General features: G+C 41.8%; 1 protein-coding gene across 1 annotated transcript in view; it reads right to left on the reverse strand.

Annotated features, from left to right (window-relative positions):
• Positions 1-26,164, reverse strand: part of fbn1 (fibrillin 1) — a 74,443-nt gene that overhangs the window by 41,291 nt on the left and 6,988 nt on the right. Inside the window, exons 6-26 of the mRNA XM_085349505.1 lie at positions 25,933-26,028; positions 12,422-12,619; positions 11,291-11,416; positions 10,085-10,210; positions 8,909-9,061; positions 8,451-8,651; positions 7,863-8,015; positions 7,665-7,784; positions 7,454-7,579; positions 7,113-7,235; positions 6,093-6,215; positions 3,853-4,005; positions 3,298-3,351; positions 3,036-3,161; positions 2,825-2,950; positions 2,617-2,736; positions 2,122-2,259; positions 1,965-2,015; positions 1,739-1,864; positions 1,423-1,650; positions 1,203-1,328 (exon numbers count right to left, since the gene is read on the reverse strand). Coding sequence (XP_085205631.1) covers positions 1,203-1,328; positions 1,423-1,650; positions 1,739-1,864; positions 1,965-2,015; positions 2,122-2,259; positions 2,617-2,736; positions 2,825-2,950; positions 3,036-3,161; positions 3,298-3,351; positions 3,853-4,005; positions 6,093-6,215; positions 7,113-7,235; positions 7,454-7,579; positions 7,665-7,784; positions 7,863-8,015; positions 8,451-8,651; positions 8,909-9,061; positions 10,085-10,210; positions 11,291-11,416; positions 12,422-12,619; positions 25,933-26,028 — 2,793 coding nt within the window. The remainder of the gene's footprint in view (positions 1-1,202; positions 1,329-1,422; positions 1,651-1,738; positions 1,865-1,964; positions 2,016-2,121; positions 2,260-2,616; positions 2,737-2,824; positions 2,951-3,035; positions 3,162-3,297; positions 3,352-3,852; positions 4,006-6,092; positions 6,216-7,112; positions 7,236-7,453; positions 7,580-7,664; positions 7,785-7,862; positions 8,016-8,450; positions 8,652-8,908; positions 9,062-10,084; positions 10,211-11,290; positions 11,417-12,421; positions 12,620-25,932; positions 26,029-26,164) is intronic.

The following is a 26,164-nucleotide window of genomic DNA, read 5'->3' on the forward strand; positions in this document are numbered from 1 at the left end:
TTGTAACATAAGTAAAAAATAAATAAAATAGAGAATTTATTTTAAGCGGAGGGCAAATTAACATATCAAAGCACAGAACGCTTAAAAATAGTCGACTACATGAAAGTTAAAGTATACAATAAGATTAAAGGGCCAATGAAAGCTAAAGGTCTGATCCCTTTTGACTTGAATCCACATTTTGAAACACTTAACTCAAACCATTTGGGCTGGGATTTCCCTCATATGGGGTTAAAGGGTCCCAGATATCATTTACTCTGTCTGGGCCTATAAATTATTTCAGAATAACGAAATAGAACTTAAAGGCATTTAAACCTAAAGTGATGTGTGCACAGTGTTGCAATGTAGCTAACCAGACTGCAAGGACCGGCTCCAACAAGTCCCCAAAGCTAGCCAGACTCCCATTAGACTGAATGAGATGAATGGAGGCAATGTCTTTGCAACACTTTGTTGTAATTAGTGCTGGCAGAGGGATTCAGAGAAAGCGGAACTGATGAAGGATGGTTAGACTTGCAGAGACATAATGGAGCAGCTGACATACTCCAGTCAACAATAGAATTTTAATTGTAGCTAAAGATTATTTTCATTACAGATTAGCTGTCAAAAATGTTCAGTAAATCATTCTTTCATATATGTGAGAAATACTGAAACATGCTGATCAGTGTGTGACCAGAGCCCATCAAGTAATCCATTAAGAAACTATCTAAGAGTTTATTTTACATTGAGGAGGAGATGTTGCTCCTGAGTAATGGGTATTGTTTGTGGAAGCCAGCTGAGGGGCAGCCAATCAGAAGAAAGCAGAACGCTTAAATAAGCAAATGCCCTACAGACGCTCGCTGTTTAAATATAGAGGTTGAATCAGAGGTTGAACAGGGCGGGCCATTTATATGGATACACCGTAATAACATGGGAATGGTTGGTGATATTAAAGTCCTGTTTGTGGCACATTAGTATATGTGAGGGGGCAAACTCCTCAAGATGGGTGGTGACCATGGTGGCCATTTAGAAGTCGGCCATCTTGGATACAACTTTTGTTTTCTCAATAGGAAGAGGGCCATGTGACACATCACTTATTGGTAATGTCACAAGAAAAACAATAAATGGCCCACCCTGTATAAACTACAATAACAATAAATTAAGAATTTATTTTAATGCTTTCATGCCTTGACCAAATGATATGACCAATCAGCTTCAGTTCTACTCACCAGTACAATTCCTCTCATCAGAGTCCAGAGCATAGCCGTTATCACAGCGACAACGAAAGCTACCAATAGTGTTTCTGCACCTCCCATTGGAGCACAGCGTGCTTATCATCCTGCATTCGTTTATATCTGAGGTGCAGAACAGAGAGATTAAAGACACAGGTGAGAGGTAGTTGATGCAACAACCAATAGCAGTCTTTGCTATTTGTGAACAGTGCCACACCTTTAAGGAAGGGCCTGCCGTTAATGAAGTCACCCCTGTGCGAGAAACCTCGGCCCCGAGGACAGAGCTGGTTAAATTCCGGAGTGCCTTTTTCCGGGCATTCATCGCATTCAGGGCCCCAGGCCACACCCACTGAGCAGCAGCAGGCATCTACACGGTGCCGCCCCGGGATAGGAGTCCCGCAGCGCTCATCCTCATGAGTGAGGTAGCACTGCTCCGTGCGCAGGTCTGGATGTCACAAACACACATTTAACATGTATTTGATATAAGACTATGACGCGCTATAGATTGCACAAGTATAAAGGACAGCTACTACCGATGCACATCCTGCCACTCATGTCAACAGTCATTCCTGGAGGACACTGGCAGTAAAAGGAGCCCGGTGTGTTGACGCATTTGCCATTGATGCACACTCCAGGAAATACCTGACACTCATCCACATCTGAAGGTAAGCAGAGAAAAAAAGCATCATCAATCTGAACATTACAGGAATAAGAGTGGAAGTCTGATTTTCCAGAACCCAGCATCAAAGCAGCACTTACCCTCACAGACGTTTCCTTTGACTCTAGCAAAGCCTCTACTGCAGATCGGATCTAAACAAAGAAGGGCACATAACACGGTCCAAATCAATGAAGTCATCGGTTAAAATAAAAACTATATAACATAAACTCATATCTAAAAAAATTAGCGATTGTCCACCTTTTTCACATTTGGCACAGGGGCTGTTCCAGGCTTCTCCCAGTGTGGCACAGCAGTGGGATTTCAGTGTGGCCCCGTTGATGTTGACCTCACACCGATCATTGATCATCTTCAGCCAGCAAGTGCTCTTAATAGTCTCTGGTTTATCAAACAGACCTCAGAGTTACTAGATAATCAGTTTACATGAAGTAACTTGGATTTGGCTTTATATACAGTATGACACAGTGCATAATATCGTTTACATTCAATTAATCTCCTTTGATCGTTGGAAAAAAGGAATGTGCTGATTGGCTTACAAGCACTGGCGTAGCACTAATTTAGGGGCGATGCATTGGGTTAAGGTTCAGCAAAAGTGAAGCAAATTTTCATTTTTCATCTATAATGATCTAATTATAATTGGTAGGACTGAATCAATCCATACTACAGTGTACCTTTTTTAAACTTTTTTTCAAATACACAAAAAATCTATTGGTAATGTATTGGTATAATACTTACCTATGCACTCCAGCCCGGTGCTGTCCAGGGAGCTACCCGCTGAACACAAGCACACAAAGGACCCTTGGCTGTTCACACAGTCCCCATTTATACAAGGGCTAGACTCACACTCATTGACATCTGTGGGACACAAAAATGAGACAACAAATCTGAGACACGGCAGATGCAGCTACACTGCGCCGCACAAGGGAATGAAGGGGTCTCTGACCCTCGCAGACGTCTGTCTCGGGATCAAAGCGAAATCCCGTCGAACACTGGCAGGAGAAACTCCCCGGCGTGTTCCGGCACTGACCATTTTCGCAGAGCAGCCGGTTCATCAGACACTCATCGATATCTGAAATCACAGACAGGGACGCGTGACGACACTGGCTTTTGAGATCAAAGCTGTAGACAAGGACATTACAGAACAGTCCACCCACCAACACAGCTTTTCCCTGTCAGGTCTACTTCAAAACCTTCATTGCAGGTGCATTTGTACGTCCTCAGCATGTTCTCACATACTCCGTTCTGACAGATGTCAGGGTCGAGGGCACACTCATTAATATCTGCAAAAACAATAAACCGCTGAACATATCTGCAGGAAAAAAACCCAACAAACTCTAAAAAAAACCCCCTCTTAAATATGCGCAGCACCACTTGGTTTCAAGGTTGTCAGTGGTTTGAGCTTATGTATTACATTACCTCGTCCATCACCGGTCGTTCCGATGCCAGTGGGGCACAGAGCCAGGAACTCGGCTACAAACACACACACCACAATTTGCTTGAAAAAAGCAGCAACAACAGCAACAGAAGTAATATCACATTTGCCAAAAGCCATTTAATACCATGTCATTATCCATTTACACGCTTTCTCATTTAGCTTAGATGTGTACAAAACAGGCTCTTAATGTGGTGCAGCTCTGGCATCTTTTGATACCGAAACCTTAATTGGCGCAACTAATGAGAAGTGACTGGATTATGTGTGTGTGTGTGTGGTTGTGGACATGGGTTTGTGTGTGTGTTTGGTGGCTGTCAGTGTTTCCAAACTGCGGGAATCACCGTCAAACAACTTAACTTCATATTTTTGTGAAATCTAAGCTGGCATGCAGAGGAGATGCAGTGTTTCATTTGGTCATCCTCACATCAACGGGTGTGTTTCGAATTTTACGCAAACTGTGTCTGTCTGCGTTTGCATCTGTCAAGCAGCAGGAGGTGGTTCTATATGTGTAAAGGTTGGGGCAATTTGAATAGCCGTACCAGAGCTTTGTGGTGGGCACGGTTGGCAGGGCTCTCCGTAGGCGTATTCTGTGCTGGCACAGCAGCACTCCGACTTGGTCACAGCCCCAAAGAGAGGCTTAACACACTGCCCTCGCTTGTAGCCGCCGTAACACGTACTGCGCATGTGCGTGTCTGTTTGAAACAAAAATAAGACAGACAGCATGTGTGTGAGAAACCGAGATGAGGAAAGAGATCTCGAAAGAGACCGAAGACCAAGCAAAAGAGAGAGAGCGAGAGAAAAGGAGGAAAGAGGCCGCAGCTCCAATAAACAACAACACTGGCAAAACAAATGGTTGTTCTCTTTTCACAATATCCAGGGATTTGAGGAATTCTCTCGCACTGATATCATTCTGACAAATGTTCACATAGACCAAACAACAGCGTTTCGACATTTCTCACACAAAGAGATATCATTTATGAAAATGCAAAGCAAATCTTTCAAAGGGCTCCTCCGTGGGACCGGAGCAGAAGGAGAGACAGAAAGTTCTTTGAGTGCTGATCAACATGTGCTCAGTAACTGCAGTAAATGTGCAGGAACAGCACAGGTTGATGGTAAAGGTTAATATGACGTGAATACTCTCTGCTTTATCACGTTCATCTTTGCTGAATTTTAGCACAGAATGGGAAAAAATATGTACGCTTGCTGGTAAACATCTGTAGACAGTTGTGGGATTAACCCATCTTACAAGTATGTTCAGTCTGTGCTTTCAGGTGCTTCGAAAAGTGGAACAAACGCTTTCATCACCGGCTTGTCCTTTGTTGGTTAAAACGGTCACATGTACTGAAGTCTTCGCCAAAGCACTTAAAGTTCTTTTACTTTTTTCTTTCTTAATGTGCTGGTTGTTCCTATTAAATATGAACAAATTTTCAAATATTGACATCATGGTATGTACAAGTAATCAAAAGCAAATTTTCAGTCTGCTCTAAACAGTTTCAGACAATGTTTTCTGTTCTTGGACTTGTGCAGTACAAAGTCTGGAGCCAACCATCATTTTTCATATTTTTCTTACAAAGAGCCAGATTTCTTGTATTTTTTTTAAAGTGTTCTTGAGCAGTAGTTGTCCAGTCTTAATGGAGGTCTTACAGAGATTTCTTTGAACATTGGCTTCTTTTTCACTCTACACTCCTGTTTATGTGTTGTTTTCTTTTCTGTTTGGTTTGGAGATAAAGTATCTGAATTTCAGGAGTGGGACCTCCAAACACGCTCCTTCCGATTCTTATCTGTATATGATCCCCCAGTTCGACAAGGTTTTCGTGCCCCAGCCTCCCTCCCCTTTTCGATTCTTTCACTTCTTCACCTCTATGTAGTACATGGGGATCAGCCAGGCCCGGGAGCCGCCGCCAGTCCCCTTCGAAACAAACCGCAGCTCCAGGACATGGGCCCAGCGAGTGAAAATGCACATACGAAATAAAAAAATGCACCTCAAGGGTTGAACCAGTGTTGTGTCTACACATAACAGACAACTTAGCAAAGAGACAATTTTAAAGTGTATCTTTATGCACCTTGTTACTAGCAGTCTATCAAATATACAATCTACAAAAAAAGTGAAAGATAGTAAAGTTTAATGGGTATAAAACTGTTATTCTTCACCAACAAGGTGATTTCCATATATAGCCAAGCACTTTTCATATCTTGGTATGCTGTGCAGATGTTCTTAGAAACTTGAGGAAGTGAATGAACTTTCCTCAGAAACAACTTCAGTGAAAAGGTGGCTGTCAAGAAGTCATTATTGAGGAAGGGGTACAGGTATGCCAAATTACACAAGAACTGGACCAAAAATCTGGACCAACAGGTATTTGGGAGTGATGAGTACAAATCTGAAACTTTAGGTTTTTTGGTTCATCGGTAAGTACAAACGTCAAGAGGTACAACAGTCATGGATTGGCCTCCCAAGTGCCCGGACCTCAAAGCTGTTGAAACAGTGTGGGATCATCTTGACAGTACAGTCCAAAAGTTGGAAGAACTTTGAAAGAAGAGCTTTGAATGTCCTTCAAGAAGCCCAGAGAACTATTCCTGGAGATTACTCAAAGAGATTACAAGAAAGCTAAATAAGAGAGTTCAGGCTGTGTTGAAGAATAAAGATGGTCACACCAAATATTGACTTATTAGAATTGTACAAACTCAACTTTTTGCTTTATTTTTAAAAAAAGAAGAAAAAAAATGGTGGGATTATTCTTGACTCTTGATCACGCAATTCACTCTAGTTCTATGTACTCACCAACACAGACCCGTCCATCCAGGCCCACTGCCATCCCGGCCATACACTCACAGCGGAAGGATCCCTCAGTGTTGACACAGTGGCCGTTCATGCACATGCCCGGAGTCTCACATTCATCGATGTCTACAAATAGAGACAAGAAAAAACACTTCTGTATATATCTATATCAAACTATATACCTTTCTCTTCACAATATTACGAGGTAAGAAGATAAAACAGATTGAAATAAATAACTGATTAAAAAAAATGCAGCCACAACTCCTAAAATTTCAGCTTTGACTTCAGCTAAGAAAACGTTCTGTGTTCTCTTTGTTTTCTCACTGTGTTACAATAATTACGATAACGAGCATACACCATGATAAAGCATGCATGCTGAAGTCTGTGTTTATGAACGTATGTGTATGATGTGTATGTGTGTGTTCTGTTTGGGTGTCTTGGAGGACAGACAGACTGCGGAGAGAGACAATGAGGCCCCAGGGCCCCTTCAGACTACACATTTCATTAATGGCTGCATACATCAGCACATTTCAGCCACACTCTACTCTCCTGTTTATTTATTCTGTAATGACTTAACCAGGTCAGTGTCTCTGAAATCAAACGTCTGTGTCTGAGACCATGAAACTCTAGTTGCCATCTAAGGTTCGACATAGCTTCGGATGTTGGCATATACAATAGTTGTTGGCTATTACAGCATATTAAAGCACGTAACAAGAAAAAGCCAAATCGTTTTTTCTTCTTTGCACTCAACAAGTTTAGGGCAGGCTGTCTGCTGAAATCTCAAAACAGGCGGGTCCCAACTATCCAACTATGTCCAACTGGCGTGCAAGGAAGCAAAGGGATTTTTCCAAGGCTTTTTAGGGGGATTTTTTTGCCCTGTGTGTTAAGAGTCATATAACAGAGCTATTAACATGCCAGAGAGGTAGTCATCCTCCAAGCTAGGCGAAAATGCAGTCAAGAGAATATCTTACTCAAAATACATTCTGCTGATGCTTCACTTTGTGGGCTTTTGGACAAACGTACCTACACACATGCGTCCGCTGGTGTCGAGATAGAACCCAGGTTTACAGATGCATCTGAAGCTCCCATCTTCATTGATGCACAGTCCATTGAGGCACATGTTCCTGATCAGACACTCATCCAGGTCTGTGGACAAAGAGGAACTAAATGATTTACCCTAGTTTACTCTAGTAACACTAGAGGTTTACTCTAGTAATAATTATTTTCAGTGATTGTGCATGATTTCACCCATTATGGTTCATGCTTCCACCACCTCTAACATATCCATGGTCCATTTGTCATAAATACTAAAGGAATCTTTACCCCATAGAGTAGTAAGTGACCAACATGAGAAGTTAACAGACCTTGACAGTTTTTGCCATCTTGAGAAATTTCAAATCCAGCATTGCAGACACAGTGGAAGCTGCCTTCAGTGTTCACACAGCGGCCATTGTTGCAAATACGACCATTGGCCACACACTCATCCAGATCTGGCAGGGAAAAAAGAAACAGATAGCACAATAAACATACACACTCTTAAAGTGCGCATATGTTGCATGTATGTAAATGTGTAACCTCGGCACTCGGTTCTGGTTGAGGTCGACTGGAATCCAGCAGGACACTGACAGATGTAAGAGCCGTCTGTGTTCACACATTCTCCGTGCGCGCATGGGTTCTTCTCACATTCGTTATCATCTGGAAAGCAAGCATGAAATTTAACAGCCAAACGCATGCACTTTGAGTTTTGTGTTAAGAAAACTCGTCAGAACTCACCGATGCACTCTCCCCTTCTGTCCAGCCTGAAGCCCATGTTGCACTCACAGCGATATCCAACGCCTGGCGTGGGGATACATCTGCCATTCAGGCAGAGGTTACGAAAGGCCTGGCACATATTGGTGATATTCTGGGTTTGGATAATTACGGGACCTGATAGAACAAAATCACGCGAGCGTTTTTCGTCAAAACGTGAGGTAATATAACGAAAAATCGTATTTTTGTTTAGTTCAACATCTTAATTTACAGGAAGTGTAGCCAACACACCTGTTTCTGGCATATTACACATATGTAGTTTTACATTGCCAGATAAATCTCAACACTGCAGTAGTATAATAGTTGTGCAAAACAGTATGTCGGAATTTTTAAAGCCAAAGATTTTGGACATGTTTAATATAACTCTAAATACTACTATGCAGTTGTGTAAGGATGGTTTCTTTGAGAAAGGACACTCACTGCCATTCATTTTTTAGTTCAACGGTACCGGTTGTTTGTATATCAAAAGTTGGACGTTGATGGCAATCCAAGATCAATTGCAGGTTGAACATGCAAACATGAAGCAATCACGGGCAGAAAGCTGGGACATACCTGGCCTAGGTATAGGTATAGGTTCTACAGGTGGTCTAGGATAATCAGGCTGCACAGGTTGGACAGGGACCTTGATTGGAATTTGAGGAATGTCAGGCCCAGGATATGGAACCGGGTAGATGCTGGGTATGTCAGGGCTCCCTGGGACACGATCAGGTATCGGTGCACTGGGTATCTGAATGCACAGTTTCTGGTGCTCTTCTATAACAAGCATATTTGAAAAGCAGATAGAGGTTAGCTCTGAATTGTCTAGTGTGTGTGCGAATATGTGTGTACAAGTGAGTTTGTTTGTTAACTTGCATTTTATTCTTTGTAAAGTTTGTTTTTGTTGTTTTCATTGTAAATCTCCATAGATTCTCACAGATTTATTACATTTTTATTAAGAGCACTGATTTTGAGTATAATTAAATAACAATGCCACAAAGATCACAATACTTAAGCCATGTGAATGACTGCACCTGTTCCACGAATGGGGCACATTTCAGGGGTGGACCCATCAGACCAGCAGCGTCCACTATCACAGCAACACTGCATTTTGGTCAACAGCTGTGAATTTTGGTTGGCGCAGCGCCCGTTCAGCAGGCTGGCGTAGCAATACCCACCACGAGCATCTGTGGGAAACGACACAGCAGGAAGTCGGTTAAACTAACCGCGCCGCATGGAATATGGCATGTGCTGTCTGCGTGGTGAGCAAATTGGCAAGAGTACAATCAGAAAAAAAATTGTTGTTTTTGCTTCAGATTTTCCATCATTTGGAAGGTGGAAGCCACTTCCAATAGTCCTCATTTCCTATTTATATGAACCCTTCCTTCATCCTGCAGTTTTTGGCACTGTGTGCCAGCATGACTCACACTCAAGTTGCGCATTAACATAAATATATCATGTTTTGTTTCACACCCAGACCATCCGGGGCAGATTTCATGTGGAGAAAATGACAGCCTAAACTACAGATCGCTTGCTCCAGTTCGACAAGATGTCAGGCACAGAACTGCTCGCAAGCAACCACGAGGTCTTAAGGGGGTCGGGCGAGAAGTGTGACTGCATGAGAAACAGACGAAAATGTTTTGGGCAAAAGTTTTCTGGAAACGAAACACACAGACATTCCTTCCTCAGGAACACGCTCTCCTGGGGGGGAGTAATGTGACTGCATGGTTGCATATGTTTGTGCGTGTGTGCTGTATGCACGTGTATGTGCAAGAGGCTGCTCTGACCTAATTTTTTTCCTGCTCTGGTTTTAGGGCGAAAATGAGCTTAACTAGGAAGCATACAGGAGTTTTCTTTACGAAGACGCACATAGATTTAGCGTTTTCCAGCTGTGTAGAAAGTCACCTGGAAATAAGACTTCATTTTACTTCTCTCATCATGTGCTCGCCACAGCTTGAAGAGAGTTTAACTCAACAAGTGACTATTGACCTAAATTCTACCAGCTGGAACTTTGGAGAGCTTCCTTTCTCTGCTTTCAGTGCCAAGAAGAACCAAAATAGAGTGGAAAAAGGAAAGAGAATGAAGCAGCATCTTTTGCTTTGTCTCCTATTTTGTCATGCCTAATAATGACTGCAACTATGAACACAAGCAAATCACACGCAATGAAACTTGCAGCTCTTTGGAGTGGAAAAGCGGACAGGTGGACTCACCTATACACCTGGATCCATCCACTGAGGTATAAAAGCCCTGGGGACATTTGCAGAAGTAGCTGCCGACAGTATTAGAGCATTCACCCACACCACAAATACCTGGAATGTTTGAGCACTCGTCCAGATCTGCGAAAGAGGAGAGGAGAGGAAAGTGAAAACTATCTTGAAACGTGAATTTCTCCAAAACTAGAGCATGCGTTGGCAGGAACAATGGAAATGAGGCATTGTCACAGGATATCAAATCCAGGGACCTCCGTACCTCTTCTGTTAGCACCATTAAACACCAAACGCACACCATGGAGCACAAAAGTCTGCAGGAATAGCGCTGTGACTTCGACACATTTGAAATATTTCTTACAAAGTGCAGAAGTTTTCCAGTAATTATTTCTGGGCATTAAAATAGCACACATAAAGTAAAGAAGTGCCCGATTACCTTTACCTTTCTCTGAGCTTAGGCCTTGAAATTATTACATACACGCCTAACAGACAATACATTTCGCAGGATCGATTTAGGCCTATATTTGTGGACGAGTAGTAAAAATTTTCCAGCAAAAGCATTAAAATCCATGTGAGTCCCACAGCAGAGGGAGAAAAAACGTGTTTTTATCAAGTAATCCTGAAACTGAGTCTAATTAGGATTCATGGTGCAGATCAACCATGTTGATTACAACTGACAGCAATAATTAATGCTAATAACGAATTTTAATAAGGTGAAACATTCAAAGCAATAAAACAGAAGTATTGTAAAGAAGAGACGTAAGTTAATGATGAGTATTTCAATAAAACAAACACAATATTAGCCTCCCAAATCTAATGTCCATACCAGACTTAGTTAGTCTGGAGCAGCAACTTACATAGTCTAGCTTTAACATTTGTATAGAAGGGGGAAAATTCTTTTCAAAATTCATCAGCATTTCTTTCAAACATCAAAATTGAGTGTTACATGGGGTTACTGAGAGAAACCAGAGCGCTGCTTTGCTTTAATTAGGCTTTTTTCAAGGGAAGGGCAAAAATGTGGCTTATGTGTGGTCTTTCCTTACAAAGTAATAATCAGACTACCACGACTGAGGTGAAGTTAACCACATCTTGGCGGATGTGGCTTTTAACTGTCTCAACTTTTACGGATTTAAAAAATATCCGAAAGTCTACTCTGTCATTCAAGCTGACACCGAAAACCAGACAGTTCATGGCTTCACTGTTGCTTACCTTCACATTTCTGCGAGATCTCGTTGAACTTGTGCCCAGCGGGGCATTTACATTCAAACGATCCAACAGTGTTGATACAATTTCCGCCTTGACAGATGCCAGGGATGGCCTGGCACTCATCCACATCTGTACATGCATATCACAGAATTAATACTCTAACACAGACATTATTGTGGTAAAATAAACTTAGAAGAGGAGCAGGAAGTTAATACACATGCTGACTGAGTTTAACGCACAAATGTGAACAGCCTTGGATGTACATGGGTCTGTTTTTACAGTCTCTCTCTGACTTTCCTGAGATCAACAGTATGACAAACGAAAAGAAACAGGGGGAGAGGAATTTCTCCAGCAGAATGAACAAAAACTGCAACCAAACTGGTAAAAAAAACAGGAATGAAGTGAATATAGAAAAAAAAAAAGGCTGACTGTAAAGCATCAGGTTCGATACATTTATGATCACACGCACATGAAGACTAATGTACATAAAGATGTTGCTTGAAAGGAGGGTCATGATGACGCCATTTGTGAGGTGACCCGGACCATCAGGTTTGTGCAGCTTTCTAATCTGTTACTTTGTCAGTGATGCTGATGATTAAATGAAATTCATTTAATGAATGTGACAGACTAAAACGAAGGTCTCAGGCTGGAAACCTACAGGAGGCTGTGACCTGATGCTGTCTCAGAGTACTCCATGTTCCTCTGGGTCCTGGCTCAGGTCCGCCTCCCCTGCGGAGGTTCTGATGTTGTTGGGTCTGGAGCAGGCAGACACAGGGCCGTCTTACCAGAAATGAGCTCTCCCACGTGGCACCGCCACTGACCCGTGTTACTGACTCTGACAGTCCCGCCGCAGCGGGCGTCTGCGGGCATTCCATACACATGTGGGAGGCACTGCCACCCACCCCAATTTAACCCAATTAGAGCTAATCCTCTGGAAAAGGGATGGTGGGCAGAGCTCAGAGGGTGACAGAGGGAGGGGGGTGAAAGCAGACAAGGAGGGAGAAGGAGTTAAAGGAAAAGATGGCAGCAGCAGCACACTACTCAAAGAACGCAGAGGGTAGAGGGAGAGTAACAGAGAAAAAGAAAGATAGGAAAACAGACTGGGAGGCAGAGACACAGAGGAATAGACTTTACCTTGGCATGCCCCGGTGCGGTGGTTTGGTATGAACCCTCTTCGACAGGGGTGAGGCTGGGCTGGGCACATCTCACAGGGGTGACCCCACGCCCGTCCCACTGTGGCGCAGCACAGAGTCTTTGTGCACACAATGCCCGTGAGCTGTCCTTGACACATCTGGTTATTTACTGAGGCAAAGCACGGCCCGGTGCGATAGTCTGCAGAGGTAAAAGGGTGATGTTTTTTAAACCCAAAGCAAAAAGACAGGTTGTAAGATTAGGCCAAAGAAAAAGGTTGAAGCTGGAGCTTAAAATCACAGAATATGAACATTATCCTGAGTGAGTGAGCGAATGGCTGTCTGGCATACACAAACGCTCAAACTCAATGTAATCTCACATGACATCTACAACACACTTAGATTATAAGTGATAAAGGGCCTGCAGAGCAGACGGTAACGCACTCCATAAAGCATGCATTGTATTTTCCTGGCATTTTAATTGGTCTGGCTCTCAGGTGCACTGTTCGTGAGTGTGTGTATGTGTGCGCGTGTCTCTGTGAGTGTGTGTATGTGTGCGCGTGTCTGTGTGAGTGTGTGTGTGTGTGTATGTGAGTGAGTGAAAGAAAGAAAGAAACAAGAGATAGGGAAGAGGTCTGGAAAACCTTTTAAAGTTGTGTGGGCGGCTATGGAGAGCAACGGACACAAGCAAGGACAAGAAAATTCAGTCTGTTGCTTCTATTATATGATCACCGGCTCATTAGTTACCGATGCTACTGCTATTCTGTAAAATGTCACATTTACCATCAGCAGTTTGCTACCTTTTGCGATTTTCTTAATAATCCACAATCTAGGGTATAGATCATCATCCCTAAAGCCACCGGAGGCTGGCTGGCTGGCAAGGGTGTGTCTGTGGAACACAGTAGGTGATTTCCACACTAGCTACTACAGCCTAGAATTAAAACTAAAAGGCTAATAATAAATAACAGAGTGTAAAGAAAGTCCCTCCATCAAGACTATTCATCTCTCCTTCCCTTCAAATCAGATTCCCTAGAGCCGACTGCTTGCTTTATCTAACCCCTCTTTTTTCCACTCTCTCCTTACAAGTCCCAAGGAGTTTACACAATCATTTACTCTTATCAGGTGAAGGCCTGGAAGATGAAGATGGAACAGAGATAGGGGCACAGAAGAAAAGGGTAGGAGGGGGATACATCTTTCCCAAAAGAATCTGGACATGAGCCAAAGACAAAAATCATTTCCACATTTCACAGCAGACAACAGACAGTAAGGAAAAAGGGAGACCAGTTCCAGCAGCGCAGTCGTTTAAAACAAACGAGACATTGTGAGTTTCCCATGTGGACCGGGGCCCAGCCCAGTCCCGTCACGTGCACCCCAGCCTCCACCGTCTCTCTGCCTCTGGCACCAGTACTGTGTGAAACAGAACTGGGTCATCTCTCTTTCTCACTCCCCTCCTGCTCAGGCTCAATTGGAGACCAAATGCTTTTGATTCTTTGTCTACTTCTCCCTCCAACAAGCAGCTGAAAGTAGCGCAGTGCATTTACTCAAGCCCAGTTTGAAGATACTTGTACTTTACTTGAGTATTTCTATTTTGGAAAACCTCCATGAGACACTCCAGGATAATGTCTCTTTCTTGAACAATAATAACCTGAAAGTTACCAAAAAGTCAACAATCAGACTGCAGGCTAAACACAACCCAGTGCGACACTCCCATGTTTTGCCACTTTTGTGTTAATTCCCAGTTTAATTAATTTAAATTTGTGCTGAATGTTGCTCCCTGATTGCTCATAGGATGTGAGAGGCAGCCCACACCTTAGATGCAATCTGAAAGGCAAACGAGGGCTCTACCTCTTCATTGGTTTAATTTTTCATGCTGTAGTACATTCATGGGACCCTTAGCAAAACAAATCCAAGCACACATTGTAACACGACTTCACCTTTTTGCAAAAAATACTATATAATGAAAAAGAAATAACTTACATATGTTGTACAGCAGGGGTGATTCTAGGTTCAAAAGTTTAGGGGGGCTCAGCTCCCAATCATAATGTCAGCAGTTCCTAGTAATTATTATTAATGCAACATGCTGTTTACAAATGTAATCAACCCTTTTCACATTTACAAACCTAAATTTACTTAGATACACATTACAGTGTTACCTTCAAATGCAAACTATTTTAGGGTGGAGCCTTTAGTTAAAGAAGATAAGGAACCATTTGTGCCAAAGGAGACAAGATGAGAAACATACACAAAACTAGGGCTGAACGATTATGGAAAATAATCTAATTGCGATTTTTTGCCCCAATATTGCGATTGCGATGCGATATGCGATTATTTTTTTAAGGTCTTTGTCTTCTGTATTATTAAACAAAGACAAGCAATACATCATATAGTATGGCCAATACTATATTACATTAATTTTAAACTGTTCTTTCCTGGAAGACAGACCTCTGTTATGATGACATGAGGTGATGCATGAATTGATGACTGACATTTTTATTTAACTTCTTCAATCACAACAGTATATTTGAACATACACAATAGTTTATTTTTAGCTTACAAACATCTGAGCATAAAGTGCTGACAAGGAACCCTGGTGTAAACATTAAAATGAAAGTCAGTACAATGTGCAGATTGCAGAAATATACATAAAAAAAATCAGTGGCTTTACCACACTCAGTTTTTCGACATCTGTGAACTACTAGACAGTCATTAAATTAAAAAATAATATTAAATAAATAAAACTAATAAATAAAAAATACACACATCTTACTGATCTCTGCAGTCAGTAACATTACACATAAAGTGCAAACATAATAGCAATTGTATAAACACACACACAAACACGCCTTTAAAATTTAAAGGCGTGAAATTGGACGGTCTAGTTCTGATTAGCGTCACCGCTGTCTCGGTGGAGTTTAATAAACTCGGCCGTCTGCTTCTTGCTATCTAAAATATAACCAGACACTGGTGTAAATTCTCGACTGTCTCATACTTCTGTTTAATAAGTTTTCTGTTTGACGTTTAGTCAGCTGTGTGAAAACCAAGGAGGAACCCACCCGGGGGATTAATAAAGTTTTATTTTATCTAATCTAATAACTTTAATCTCAGCCAAACCGATTTACTCACGAACAAACAAAACACTGAAAAAAGCCCAACAATAACATTTTTAGGTTGTCTAAGTGACTTATATATTACGTTTAACCCGAGCAGCGAAACTCCGCGGTGATCTGAAAATGATGTGCCGGGAGTTGTGCCGTTCTCGGCCGCATCAGTAACCCTCGAGCTCCCGGCTAGCTGTCGAGCTGGTGGGTAGCAGACGCCTCTGAAAACGTCGAAGCACTTTTGCAAATATGGGATATCTTGATAAACCGAGCAGATATTTGATGTTTACACAACTACTTTCTCGCCTGAAAATATGTTAAAAGTTTATTTTGTGACCCTGAAAGATTAGTATGAGTAATTTTAAAACTTAGTAGCGGCCGCCATTGCTGGAAACTGGAGTTTGGCTGGGCCGCGCTATGAATTCTGGGATATGGTAGTAATTTGGACAGCCTTCGGCGCGTCGCTGTGACGTAATCGGTCTACAAATGCGGCCTCAGGAGGATGCAGCCCATGAATTTGGACATGTCCAGAGTATAATCGCAGCCTTTGCGGTTAGAAAATTGCACTTGATCATGTCGCGATATTATCGCAAATGCGATATATCGTTCAGCCCTACACAAAACATGCAGTGTTTTAATCACATAGAAGCAGCCCACCAAATCATCAGTCACATAAAGTAGCAATATTCAGTACAGACACTGGAAAATCACCCCAGACCTGTACATGAAGCAAATTGGTAACAAAGTTCTTTTACCAGTTCACACAAACCCTTCCTTTATTATGCCGAATCAGCATAGCAGAAGAGTGTTATAGTCTGTCACATCAGTGTAGTGGCAACCATCCTGTTCATGCCATGTTTACAGTGGTATGAGTCCTGTAAAATGCTACCATTCATATCAATACGCTCTGTTTACAATGTCCAGTGGCGTTTTTTAAGTGTCCTACTGCAAAACATGCAAAGCATCCATGAAGTACATGAAAAACTACTTTGAGAAAAATAACTTTTTTTTCCCCAGCTAACTTCACGATTTGCTCCCTCGTTCTTCCTGTCCATCCTCTTCACTCAACTAGCTAGGCAAACAGAAGCTACAGCTTTATAATTTTGGGTGAATTTGTCTACATTTACTCTTGTTTCTTTTTGCTCTCTCTCTTTGCTGTTTTCATTTTGCTCTCTCCCTTTTTTCCCTCTCTATACTCCTCTGTCACTCTTTGTACTATCACCCAAAAGCTAAACATTACAGTGAATAAAAGACATAAACGGATCACTATCAGTTTATAGCAATATTAAAACTGAATACAGGCTTTTGCTGGACATAGACAGGTAAGATCATTTTAACTTGCTGTCACCTGGATCTGGAGTTGTACTGTAAACAAACACTGAAGCCCAATTCGATCAGAACAGGAATGAACATTTTTTAGCAAACAAAAGTAATAAAGTATATCAGCTCCTCGGCTGGCAACTCCAAATATGTTTTACTCTACGTTAGCTAATATTAACACTATTTAGAGAACAATTTAAACAAAATAGGCACTTTATATGCATAACAATGCAATTATGAGAAGAGTTTGAACTTTTGCTATATTCCAGTTAAAGTGTGTTTTAAATCTGCATCATTGATTTGTGTCATCTTCGTCTTCTTTCTGCCGCAGCAATGAAAGTCTTATTAAGCGATTAATGACAAGCCACGCTGTTGAAGCAGCAACACCTCTGTGTGAGCGCACTGTAACATCATGACATCAACAATACTGGACATAAAACCTGTTTTCATCCTATCCTGTACTGTCATCAATGGAAAAGTTAGGGGGAAAAGTTATTAATACTATTAATATTTTTTTTAGGGGTGCTCTGATAAAAAACGGGTCTAAACTCACCCATGTGAGTAGTAAATTAAAGCACTTCCAGCAGTTGATTGGCTAGGCACAGCAGAAATAACGAAATATCGAAATAAGTAGGTAGCAGAAAAGCTTGTCAGTATTAAAGCCAATCAATTCATCTATAATATTCTACCCTTCTAACATAATTCATGTTTTACAAGTTATCCTCTAATAATGAAGCTGCCAGTCAAGCGATCACATCTGATTGGAATAAATGTCTCTTCATAACATTTTTATTGAAAAAAGCAGCTAGCCTGCAGATAGATAGCAGTGGAAAACAAGTTACACCAGCAACCTAACAAGACACTTGCAAATATGAGATTCTGTAAATGCGAAGCTGTGCAGCTTGCTTGCTCTAGCAGAGCTCGCCAGTTCTAATGTGGGTCGGATTTGTGAAACTAAAAAATTTCAGCATTTGCAGTCATTGTTAAAATATGTTGGAGGAGGGAAATGGTTGAGCAGACTGTAACTTCTGAGGAGTGGAGATGTGTACATAACCTTTATTTTCTTTATTGCACAGAAGGACAAGAATGTGATGGTAAAGTAGAAAAGTCCAGGACAAAAACAACTCCACTGCTGCTAACTCAACATCAGCTCTTTGCAAGCATCTGCAAAGACAGCATGCTAACACAAAGCTAGCAAAGAACCCAGAGTGATGGTAGAGCTAAAGGTATGCAGACTTCAGCCCGGCAGCCAGAGCTTGAACTTCAATAAGTAACAAAGGCAGTAATAATTAATCAGGCTTCACTTCTAAAGCTTTAGCTTAGTCAAGACCAACCTGTCCACAACTGGTAAACAATACCAAGCAGGAAAAAACACAACTAGTCAAGTTAGATTCTTTTGCATTGTTAAAGTATTGTATGGTCAGGAGCCAAAAGCTAACAACTGTGAATTGCTATAAAATGGACAATCATGGTAACAATGTAGAATCAGTTGAATAAGGCCCTGGTCACACTGATCTAGAGACCAGTCTGCAACCATCTGGCAATCAATGGTCGTGAGGGGAAAATCAGTATTTCTGCACCAGTTGGCAAAAAGCTATTTTTCGTTACTTTGGTTGCTAGTATACTGCTGCTGTTGTAGCTTGATCAGAATTGACGGATATGTCTACAAACACAAATACTCAAACACACAACTCTCAAGCAATGTGTACATTGCGCCACGCAAGAAACCTCAATACCTGCTTGACATTAGCTTGCTAACTCATCAAGAGTGAGAACATGATGACCTCGATGAAGACCACTAGCCGAAGTGTGCTCGTCAAGCAATAAAGTTGTTTATCACACTTCAAAAATTGCTGACGCTTCAATGTCTTCAAATGTTATCATCTTCTCTAGTCACCTTGAAAGTTGGCAAAGTTGTGCTTAACTCGGTTTGTATCAAGAGTTGCAAAACCAGCCATATGATGTTATTAAAATCACAGCTATGTTGCCTATGTTGCATGTTATCAATACAAGTATTCATAAGTATCAGTATTGATAAACAGGATCACTATTGATATCAATTAAATCGCGGTGTATCAATAGGTGCCACAGCTTTAAAAACAAAAGAAGAAATCATAAAACCAATTTTTATACTTCACTGGTAGCCAGTGACGAGAGCCCAGCACAGGGGTGATATGGTCTCCAAACTGCAGGAGAGATGAGGCTTGACTACACAAAAAGAACTGCAATAATCGAGGTGAGAGGGGGAAAAGCATGAACTATGAAATCTCCAACAGAAGGAAATGGTTATAATTTTGCAAGTGATCAAAGAGCCAGTGCTGACAGGAGTGGAATGATTTTGTTTTTGTGAAAATCTAGACTAGAAAGCCAAAGATTGCTTTAAAAAAGATATATTCAGGGGGAATTTTCTCCAGTATTTCCTGCTTTCACTCTATTTTCTTAACACAGAAATTTTGCCTAAGTTACTTAAGGGATCTACTAATCAAGAATGTTCTGTTTTAACTAACTGTGTGTCACGGCGGGGTGCGCCGATGTGTGCGGAAACAGGACCCAAAAGCAGATGATGACGAGGAATAGTAATGATTAACAGAAAAGTGAACCTTTATTGCGATGACGGCAGGAAATGAACCAAGAGACCAAAGCAAACAGGCAAAACACTAAGAAACAAAACACTGAGCTGGCAAAACACTAAGAAACAAAACACTAAAGGTACTAAGACCAAAAACTATAACTATGACCGAGGTGGAAAATAAACAGGCTAAGACTATGACTATGACTGTAACTCTGGTGAGAATAAACAGACGAACTGACAATGGCATGAAGAAAACAAAAGGCTTAAATACAGACATGAGGTGATCAGGGGAAGTGGCGACACATGGGGGAAAACAGCTGACAGACATAAACCTAATGACAGGACCAGGAGAGGAAAGCTAAATACAATGAACAAAGAACACATGACATTGTCAGAATAAAACAGGAAATGACAACACAACTTAACAGACCTAATACGTGATGAAATAAATAGAAAACCCCAAAACATAGAAAACCCAGGAACAATAACTGCCTAAACTAAAGGCAAATAGGAAATAACACAAACTAATAACATATCAAAAAATACAAAGAAAACTCAGAGTGCTGGGTCGGAGACCCAGCCTGTGACACTGTGAGCCTTATTTTCTATCTAACACTATGTGCCTCATCTAAAATAACAAAGCGAAAATCTCTATGTAGGCAAAGCAGTTTGAGGAGCTATGGAAAGTTTTCACATGAAGCCCAGGCTGAGTGAGTGCAACAGGCTGTATAAAGAGAACTCAGGTTTCTCTTTTCATCAAAAAAAAAAAAAGGTTGTTATGTCTTATTCACAATGCTCTAAGTACACAATCTAACTTGATATCTGCTTATTACAGCTCTTAGCTGAGGAGAGTGAGTGAGTGTTAAGGCAAAAGATCTGAGCACAAGATAAAGTAGATCCAAGCACTGCACTTAAACAGTCAGCTGAGGTAAACAGGGAGAGGCAGACAGCTGTAGGGTGAAAATGGTGTCATTTCATCCGTCATCTTACTGTCTCTCTGTGAACTGCATACAGCTGGGGGATCCACCCATGTCCTGTACATCTGGGAGTAATCGCACGTGCTCACACACAAACACGCTCACGCACACATGCACACACTTAAAAATTCTGCCCATGTCCCAACTCCTCATCCCCACTCCAGCCAGCGATGATCTCAAAAACACAGCAAAACTTGCAAAATGTTACTCTTGTTTTTGCCCCAGTTTGGAAAAACGTGGTGAGTAGCTGCTTTAGCTCCTTCAGTAAAGAAGTATCTTAGCTTCAAGACTTTGCGTTGACTCTGATTCGTTAGCTCTTTAGTGTTTGTTTTGAGGTTTGGTTACTTTTAGAACACAATAGAAATGCTCCTTCAGTGCCCGGCGAGTTTATGCACAATAACAGCATCATCGAGAAAAGAAACGAGGGAAAGCACGACGGGAAGTGGGTAAAAGAGTTTCCTGGATTAACTCCAGGAACACATACACAAAGATATCTGCACACCTTCTCCATATCCACCCTTCCTAAGTTTTTCCCTTGCAGATGGTGTTCATTACATACACCTTACATGCTTTTATGTGTGTGTAATTTGCATATGTTTGTGAGATTTGTGCATGTGTGTGTTTCATTGCACGTGTTATGGGTCTTAATATTTGGGTGGGGCCTTCCCTAATGGCATGTCAGCAGATTTCTTCATCCTCCCCGGACTAACAAATTGAACTCAAACACACACAGACATACACACTTGGGGGTGTCAGTGAGATGCTAAGAGAGCCCCTCAGCTGATTGACCCACTTCCCTGTTGTGCTCTGGCTGCTGACTTGTTGACTGTGTAACTCACGTGTAGCACCATTTCAGGCCAGTCTTTCCCCACCGTCTCAATGGTGTCATACTGAAAGCTCGACTTTATTGCTCCACAGTTAAATGACTCTACAGCCGGAGCACGGAGCCCTGCATGCAATCACCAATTCCACATTCCAACCTTAATCATATTTGCAACGAACAAAGAACACGTTCATGTACCAGACTGCATTTCCACTGCAGTCAGCTGTGCCTGGTGGTGGGACGACTGGTCAGCAGATCGCCAGCCAGTTTAGCACACACAGCTCAGTATGTTCATGCTGAGCCATGACAACGTCATGATAACGCTACAGCCGTGAAAACCTCGAACTCCTGAGTTTAGTGACTTCTGGTCACATGACGTGTGTGGAAAGCTTGTGTTCTTGCTAATGCGATAAGATAGAGCCATAATGGGACGCAGTTCTGTAAACTACATTAAGAAAACCCTGTGGGGTGTATGTATACATGTACTTTATGCATCTGTTTGTATTTATGTGAGAGCACAATGTCTTTCTCTTGGGAGGTAATGGATTATAGCCAAGGAAATTCCAGGGAAAGTAGCTTAACCAAAAATGCCACTGAATGCATCAGCCAACTTTCTCTGCTTCACTTAATTATGACCTAATCTCTATAAATATACATTCACTGGCCACTTCATTAGGTACACCTCGCTAGTATTGGACTGGAGCCTCGTTTGCCTTCATAACTACCTGGATTTTTAGTGCAAAGTTTTAAACAATGACACCTGGTGTGGCCGTCTGCTACTGTAGTCCATTTGCTTCAAGGTTCAACATGTTGTGCATTCAAAAATGCTCTTCTGCATACCCATACTGTTGCCTTCCTGACAGCTCAAAGCAGTCTGGCTATTCTCCTTTGACCTCTGATATCAACAAGACATTTTACCCAGAGAACTGCCAGTCACTGGACCTTTTTTCTTTTTTGGACCATTCTCTGTAAACACTAGAGAGGGTTTTGCAGGAAAATCACAGTAGATCAGTAGTTTCTGATGCATGCCACATGACAAAGCCACTTACAGTGGGGCAAAAAAGTATTTAGTCAGCCACCGATTGTGCAAGTTCCCCCACCTGGGCGATCGTGGCTCAAGAGTTGGGCGTTCGCCTTGTAATTGGAAGGTTGCCGGTTCGAGCCCCGGCTTGGACAGTCTCGGTCGTTGTGTCCTTGGGCAAGACACTTCACCCGTTGCCTACTGGTGGTGGTCAGAGGGCCCGGTGGCGCCAGTGTCCGGCAGCCTCGCCTCTGTCAGTGCGCCCCAGGGTGGCTGTGGCTACAATGTAGCTTGCCATCACCAGTGTGTGAATGGGTGGATGACTGGATATGTAAAGCGCTTTGGGGTCCTTAGGGACTAGTAAAGCGCTATATAAATACAGGCCATTTACCATTTACCTAAAATGATGACAGAGGTCAGTAATTTGCACCAGAGGTACACTCCAACTGTGAGAGACAGAATGTGAAAAAAAAAATCCATGAATTCACATGGTAGGATTTGTAAAGAATTTATTCGTAAATTAGGGTGGAAAATAAGTATTTGGTCACCTCAAACAAGGAAAAACTCTGGCTCTCACAGACCTGTAACGTCTTCTGTAAGAAGCTTTTCTGTCCCCCACTCGTTACCTGTATGAATGGCACCTGTTTGAACTCATCATCTGTATAAAAGACACCTGTCCACAGCCTCAAACAGTCAGACTCCAAACTCCGCCATGGCCAAGACCAAAGAGCTTTCGAAGGACACCAGGAAAAGTATTGTAGACCTGCACCAGACTGGGAAGAGTGAATCTACAATAGGCAAGCAGCTTGGTGTGAAAAAATCAACTGTGGGAGCAATCATCAGAAAATGGAAGACATACAAGACCACTGATAATCTCCCTCGATCTGGGGCTCCACGCAAGATCTCATCCCGTGGGGTCAAAATGATCATGAGAACGGTGAGCAAAGATCCCAGAACCACACGGGGGGACCTGGTGAATGACCTGCAGAGAGCTGGGACCAAAGTAACAAAGGTCACCATCAGTAACACACTACAACGGCAGGGAATCAAATCCCGCAGTGCCAGACGTGTTCCGCTGCTGAAGCCAGTGCATGTCCAGGCCCGTCTGAAGTTTGCCAGAGAGCACATGGATGATACAGCAGAGGATTGGGAGAATGTCATGTGGTCAGATGAAACCAAAGTAGAACTTTTTGGTATAAACTCAACTCGTCGTGTTTGGAGGAAGAAGAATACTGAGTTGCATCCCAAGAACACCATACCTACTGTGAAGCATGGGGGTGGAAACATCATGCTATGGGGCTGTTTTTCTGCCAAGGGGACAGGACGACTGATCCGTGTTAAGGACAGAATGAATGGGGCCATGTATCGTGAGATTTTGAGCCAAAACCTCCTTCCATCAGTGAGAACTTTGAAGATGAAACGAGGCTGGGTCTTCCAACATGACAATGATCCACAACACACCGCCCGGGCAACAAAGGAGTGGCTCCGTAAGAAGCATTTGAAAATCCTGGAGTGGCCTAGCCAGTCTCCAGACCTCAACCCCATAGAAAATCTGTGGCGGGAGTTGAAAGTCCGTGTTGCTCGGCGACAGCCCCAAAACATCACTGCTCTCGAGAAGATCTGCATGGAGGAATGGGCCAAAATACCAGCTACTGTGTGTGCAAACCTGGTAAAGACCTATAGTAAACGTTTGACCTCTGTTATTGCCAACAAAGGTTATGTTACAAAGTATTGAGTTGTATTTTTGTTATTGACCAAATACTTATTTTCCACCCTGATTTACGAATAAATTCTTTACAAATCCTACCATGTGGATTCATGGATTTTTTTTTTCACATTCTGTCTCTCACAGTTGAAGTGTACCTCTGGTGCAAATTACTGACCTCTGTCATCATTTTAGGTGGGGGAACTTGCACAATCGGTGGCTGACTAAATACTTTTTTGCCCCACTGTAAATCACATTTCTTCCCCATTCTGATGCTCAGTTTGAACTTCAGCAGGTCATCTTGACCATGTCTACATGCTTAAATACATTAAGTTCCTGCCATGTGATTGGCATACTAGATAGCATAATTGGGCAGCTGAATAGGTGTACCAAACAAAGTAGCTAGTGAGTGTAAAAAAAGTTACCTGAAGAAGGTTTCGGGTCAGATATCTGCCTGGCTAGACCAGAAGCCCAGAAATACTATTTAAGGCTCTATCATCAGATGATAGCCAATCAGTTCCCAGACTGGGCCGAACAAAATACCAGAAGAATAGCCAAAAAGCAAATTTATGGATTTCTATTTATTTTCTATCCACTATTTCTCACTAAAAAGTCAATCAAATAGAGGAAAAATATCATCCCACATTACCCTTAAAAGTTGAAAATACATTTTAATTCAGTGAAATACAGTTAGCTAGCTTGTAATTCTGAGCTGTTTCATTCATATCCTAAACGGACATCTTCAAAGTGCTGACAACAGTTGAAGCTAACAATAACACACAGAAAAAGATGCATATTATCAAAGAAAAGATGTAGAGATGAATTATTTTTTATTTTTCCACTATTTATACTCATCACTACAAAATCATCACTTTTATTGATTTGTTCTGGCTTTCATCATCTTAGATTTTGGCTAAACATGAACTGGCAATGGCATCAATGGATAACTCCATACAGTATATTACACTATGTTAAGAACCTGACTGAAATTGGAGGGTGGTCTCTAAGTAGTTGCCCGAAATACGCAAGTATACCTGTTTCACTCATTTAAAAATGTATCATCTCCTTGAATTCTCATCACCTTACATGGCGAATCAAACAGTTAAAAAAGTTATGGCCCCCTTCCCTCCCAGTGCATAATTATTTTGTCAGAAATAATTATATAAGACAAAACATGTTTTTTCCTTGTGCTTTTTTGTGTTTCTTGAAAAATATGACTATTGACAAGTTAATTTGTTGAAAAAAAGGCTTAATTTACATTCCTGCAAAATCTCACAAACACTCCAAAGACTCCGCAGCAAAGAGTAGAAACCCAGCAGACAAGTGTTGAGCAGCCAGATAAGTTGTTATTAGATACAGGCTAATGAACATACTAAAGTAAACCAATAGGCACATCTTCAGTTGGACTTAATTGACAGGCCTCCCAAGCATAGTTAGGATCTCGGCTTCTAATCCAAATATTAGTTTTAGTAGGTCACCATTTTGACCTCTAAAGGTCGTCAGCACAAGCACAAAACACGTACACTGAAAAAATGCTCACATTTTTGTTCAAACACATTGCAGGCTGCCCTTGGTTTGCGTGTGCTTGTATACTTTGGAGACTTTGCTCACATGTGCCAGAGAGCAACCACAGGAGGTTGGGAGGTCTTCAGTTAACAAACAGCTCACATTTAGAAAGACATTACATTCCCCAAAGCGTTGTTTCAGAGCAGATGTGGAAAATAATGGTAATTTCTGAGCTTGAGCTTAAAATGCAAATGTTCCACAACAAACCACATTCCTGGAGCCGATGGCATGACTAAGCAGGAATTGCCTTCAGTCAAAAAAAAAACAAAAAAACACAACCACCACTCAATATCAAGTCACGTTTTTAAAGAAGCAGCACGTGTGCCTTTAAAAACTACTTCAGCAGCAGTGAGAAGTGAATGTAGAGCACAGGAACAGTTTCATGTAAAGTGAAGGAGGAAAATTCGGAGTAATGCGGTGTGGCGCTCATTACCTCGCTCGCACTGAGCTCCGGTGAAGCCGTACGTGCATACACATCTGTTGGGAGCCACGCACCTTCCTCCATTGAGACAGCCATTTTCACATACCGCTGGAGAAGAGAGAGAAATCGACAATGTCACAACAGGAGGACACCGCTGTGTAGACGGGGCCAGGATTTTGTTTTTGTAGGGTGTCACCAAATATAACTGATGCAAAGTGAAGGAATTCAGTAACACAATGATGTC

Source organism: Diplotaxodon limnothrissa, linkage group LG1, assembly GCF_057381915.1.
Source record: "Diplotaxodon limnothrissa isolate DT_005_m linkage group LG1, D_limnothrissa_male_GT1.1, whole genome shotgun sequence".
Taxonomy (NCBI): domain Eukaryota; kingdom Metazoa; phylum Chordata; class Actinopteri; order Cichliformes; family Cichlidae; genus Diplotaxodon; species Diplotaxodon limnothrissa.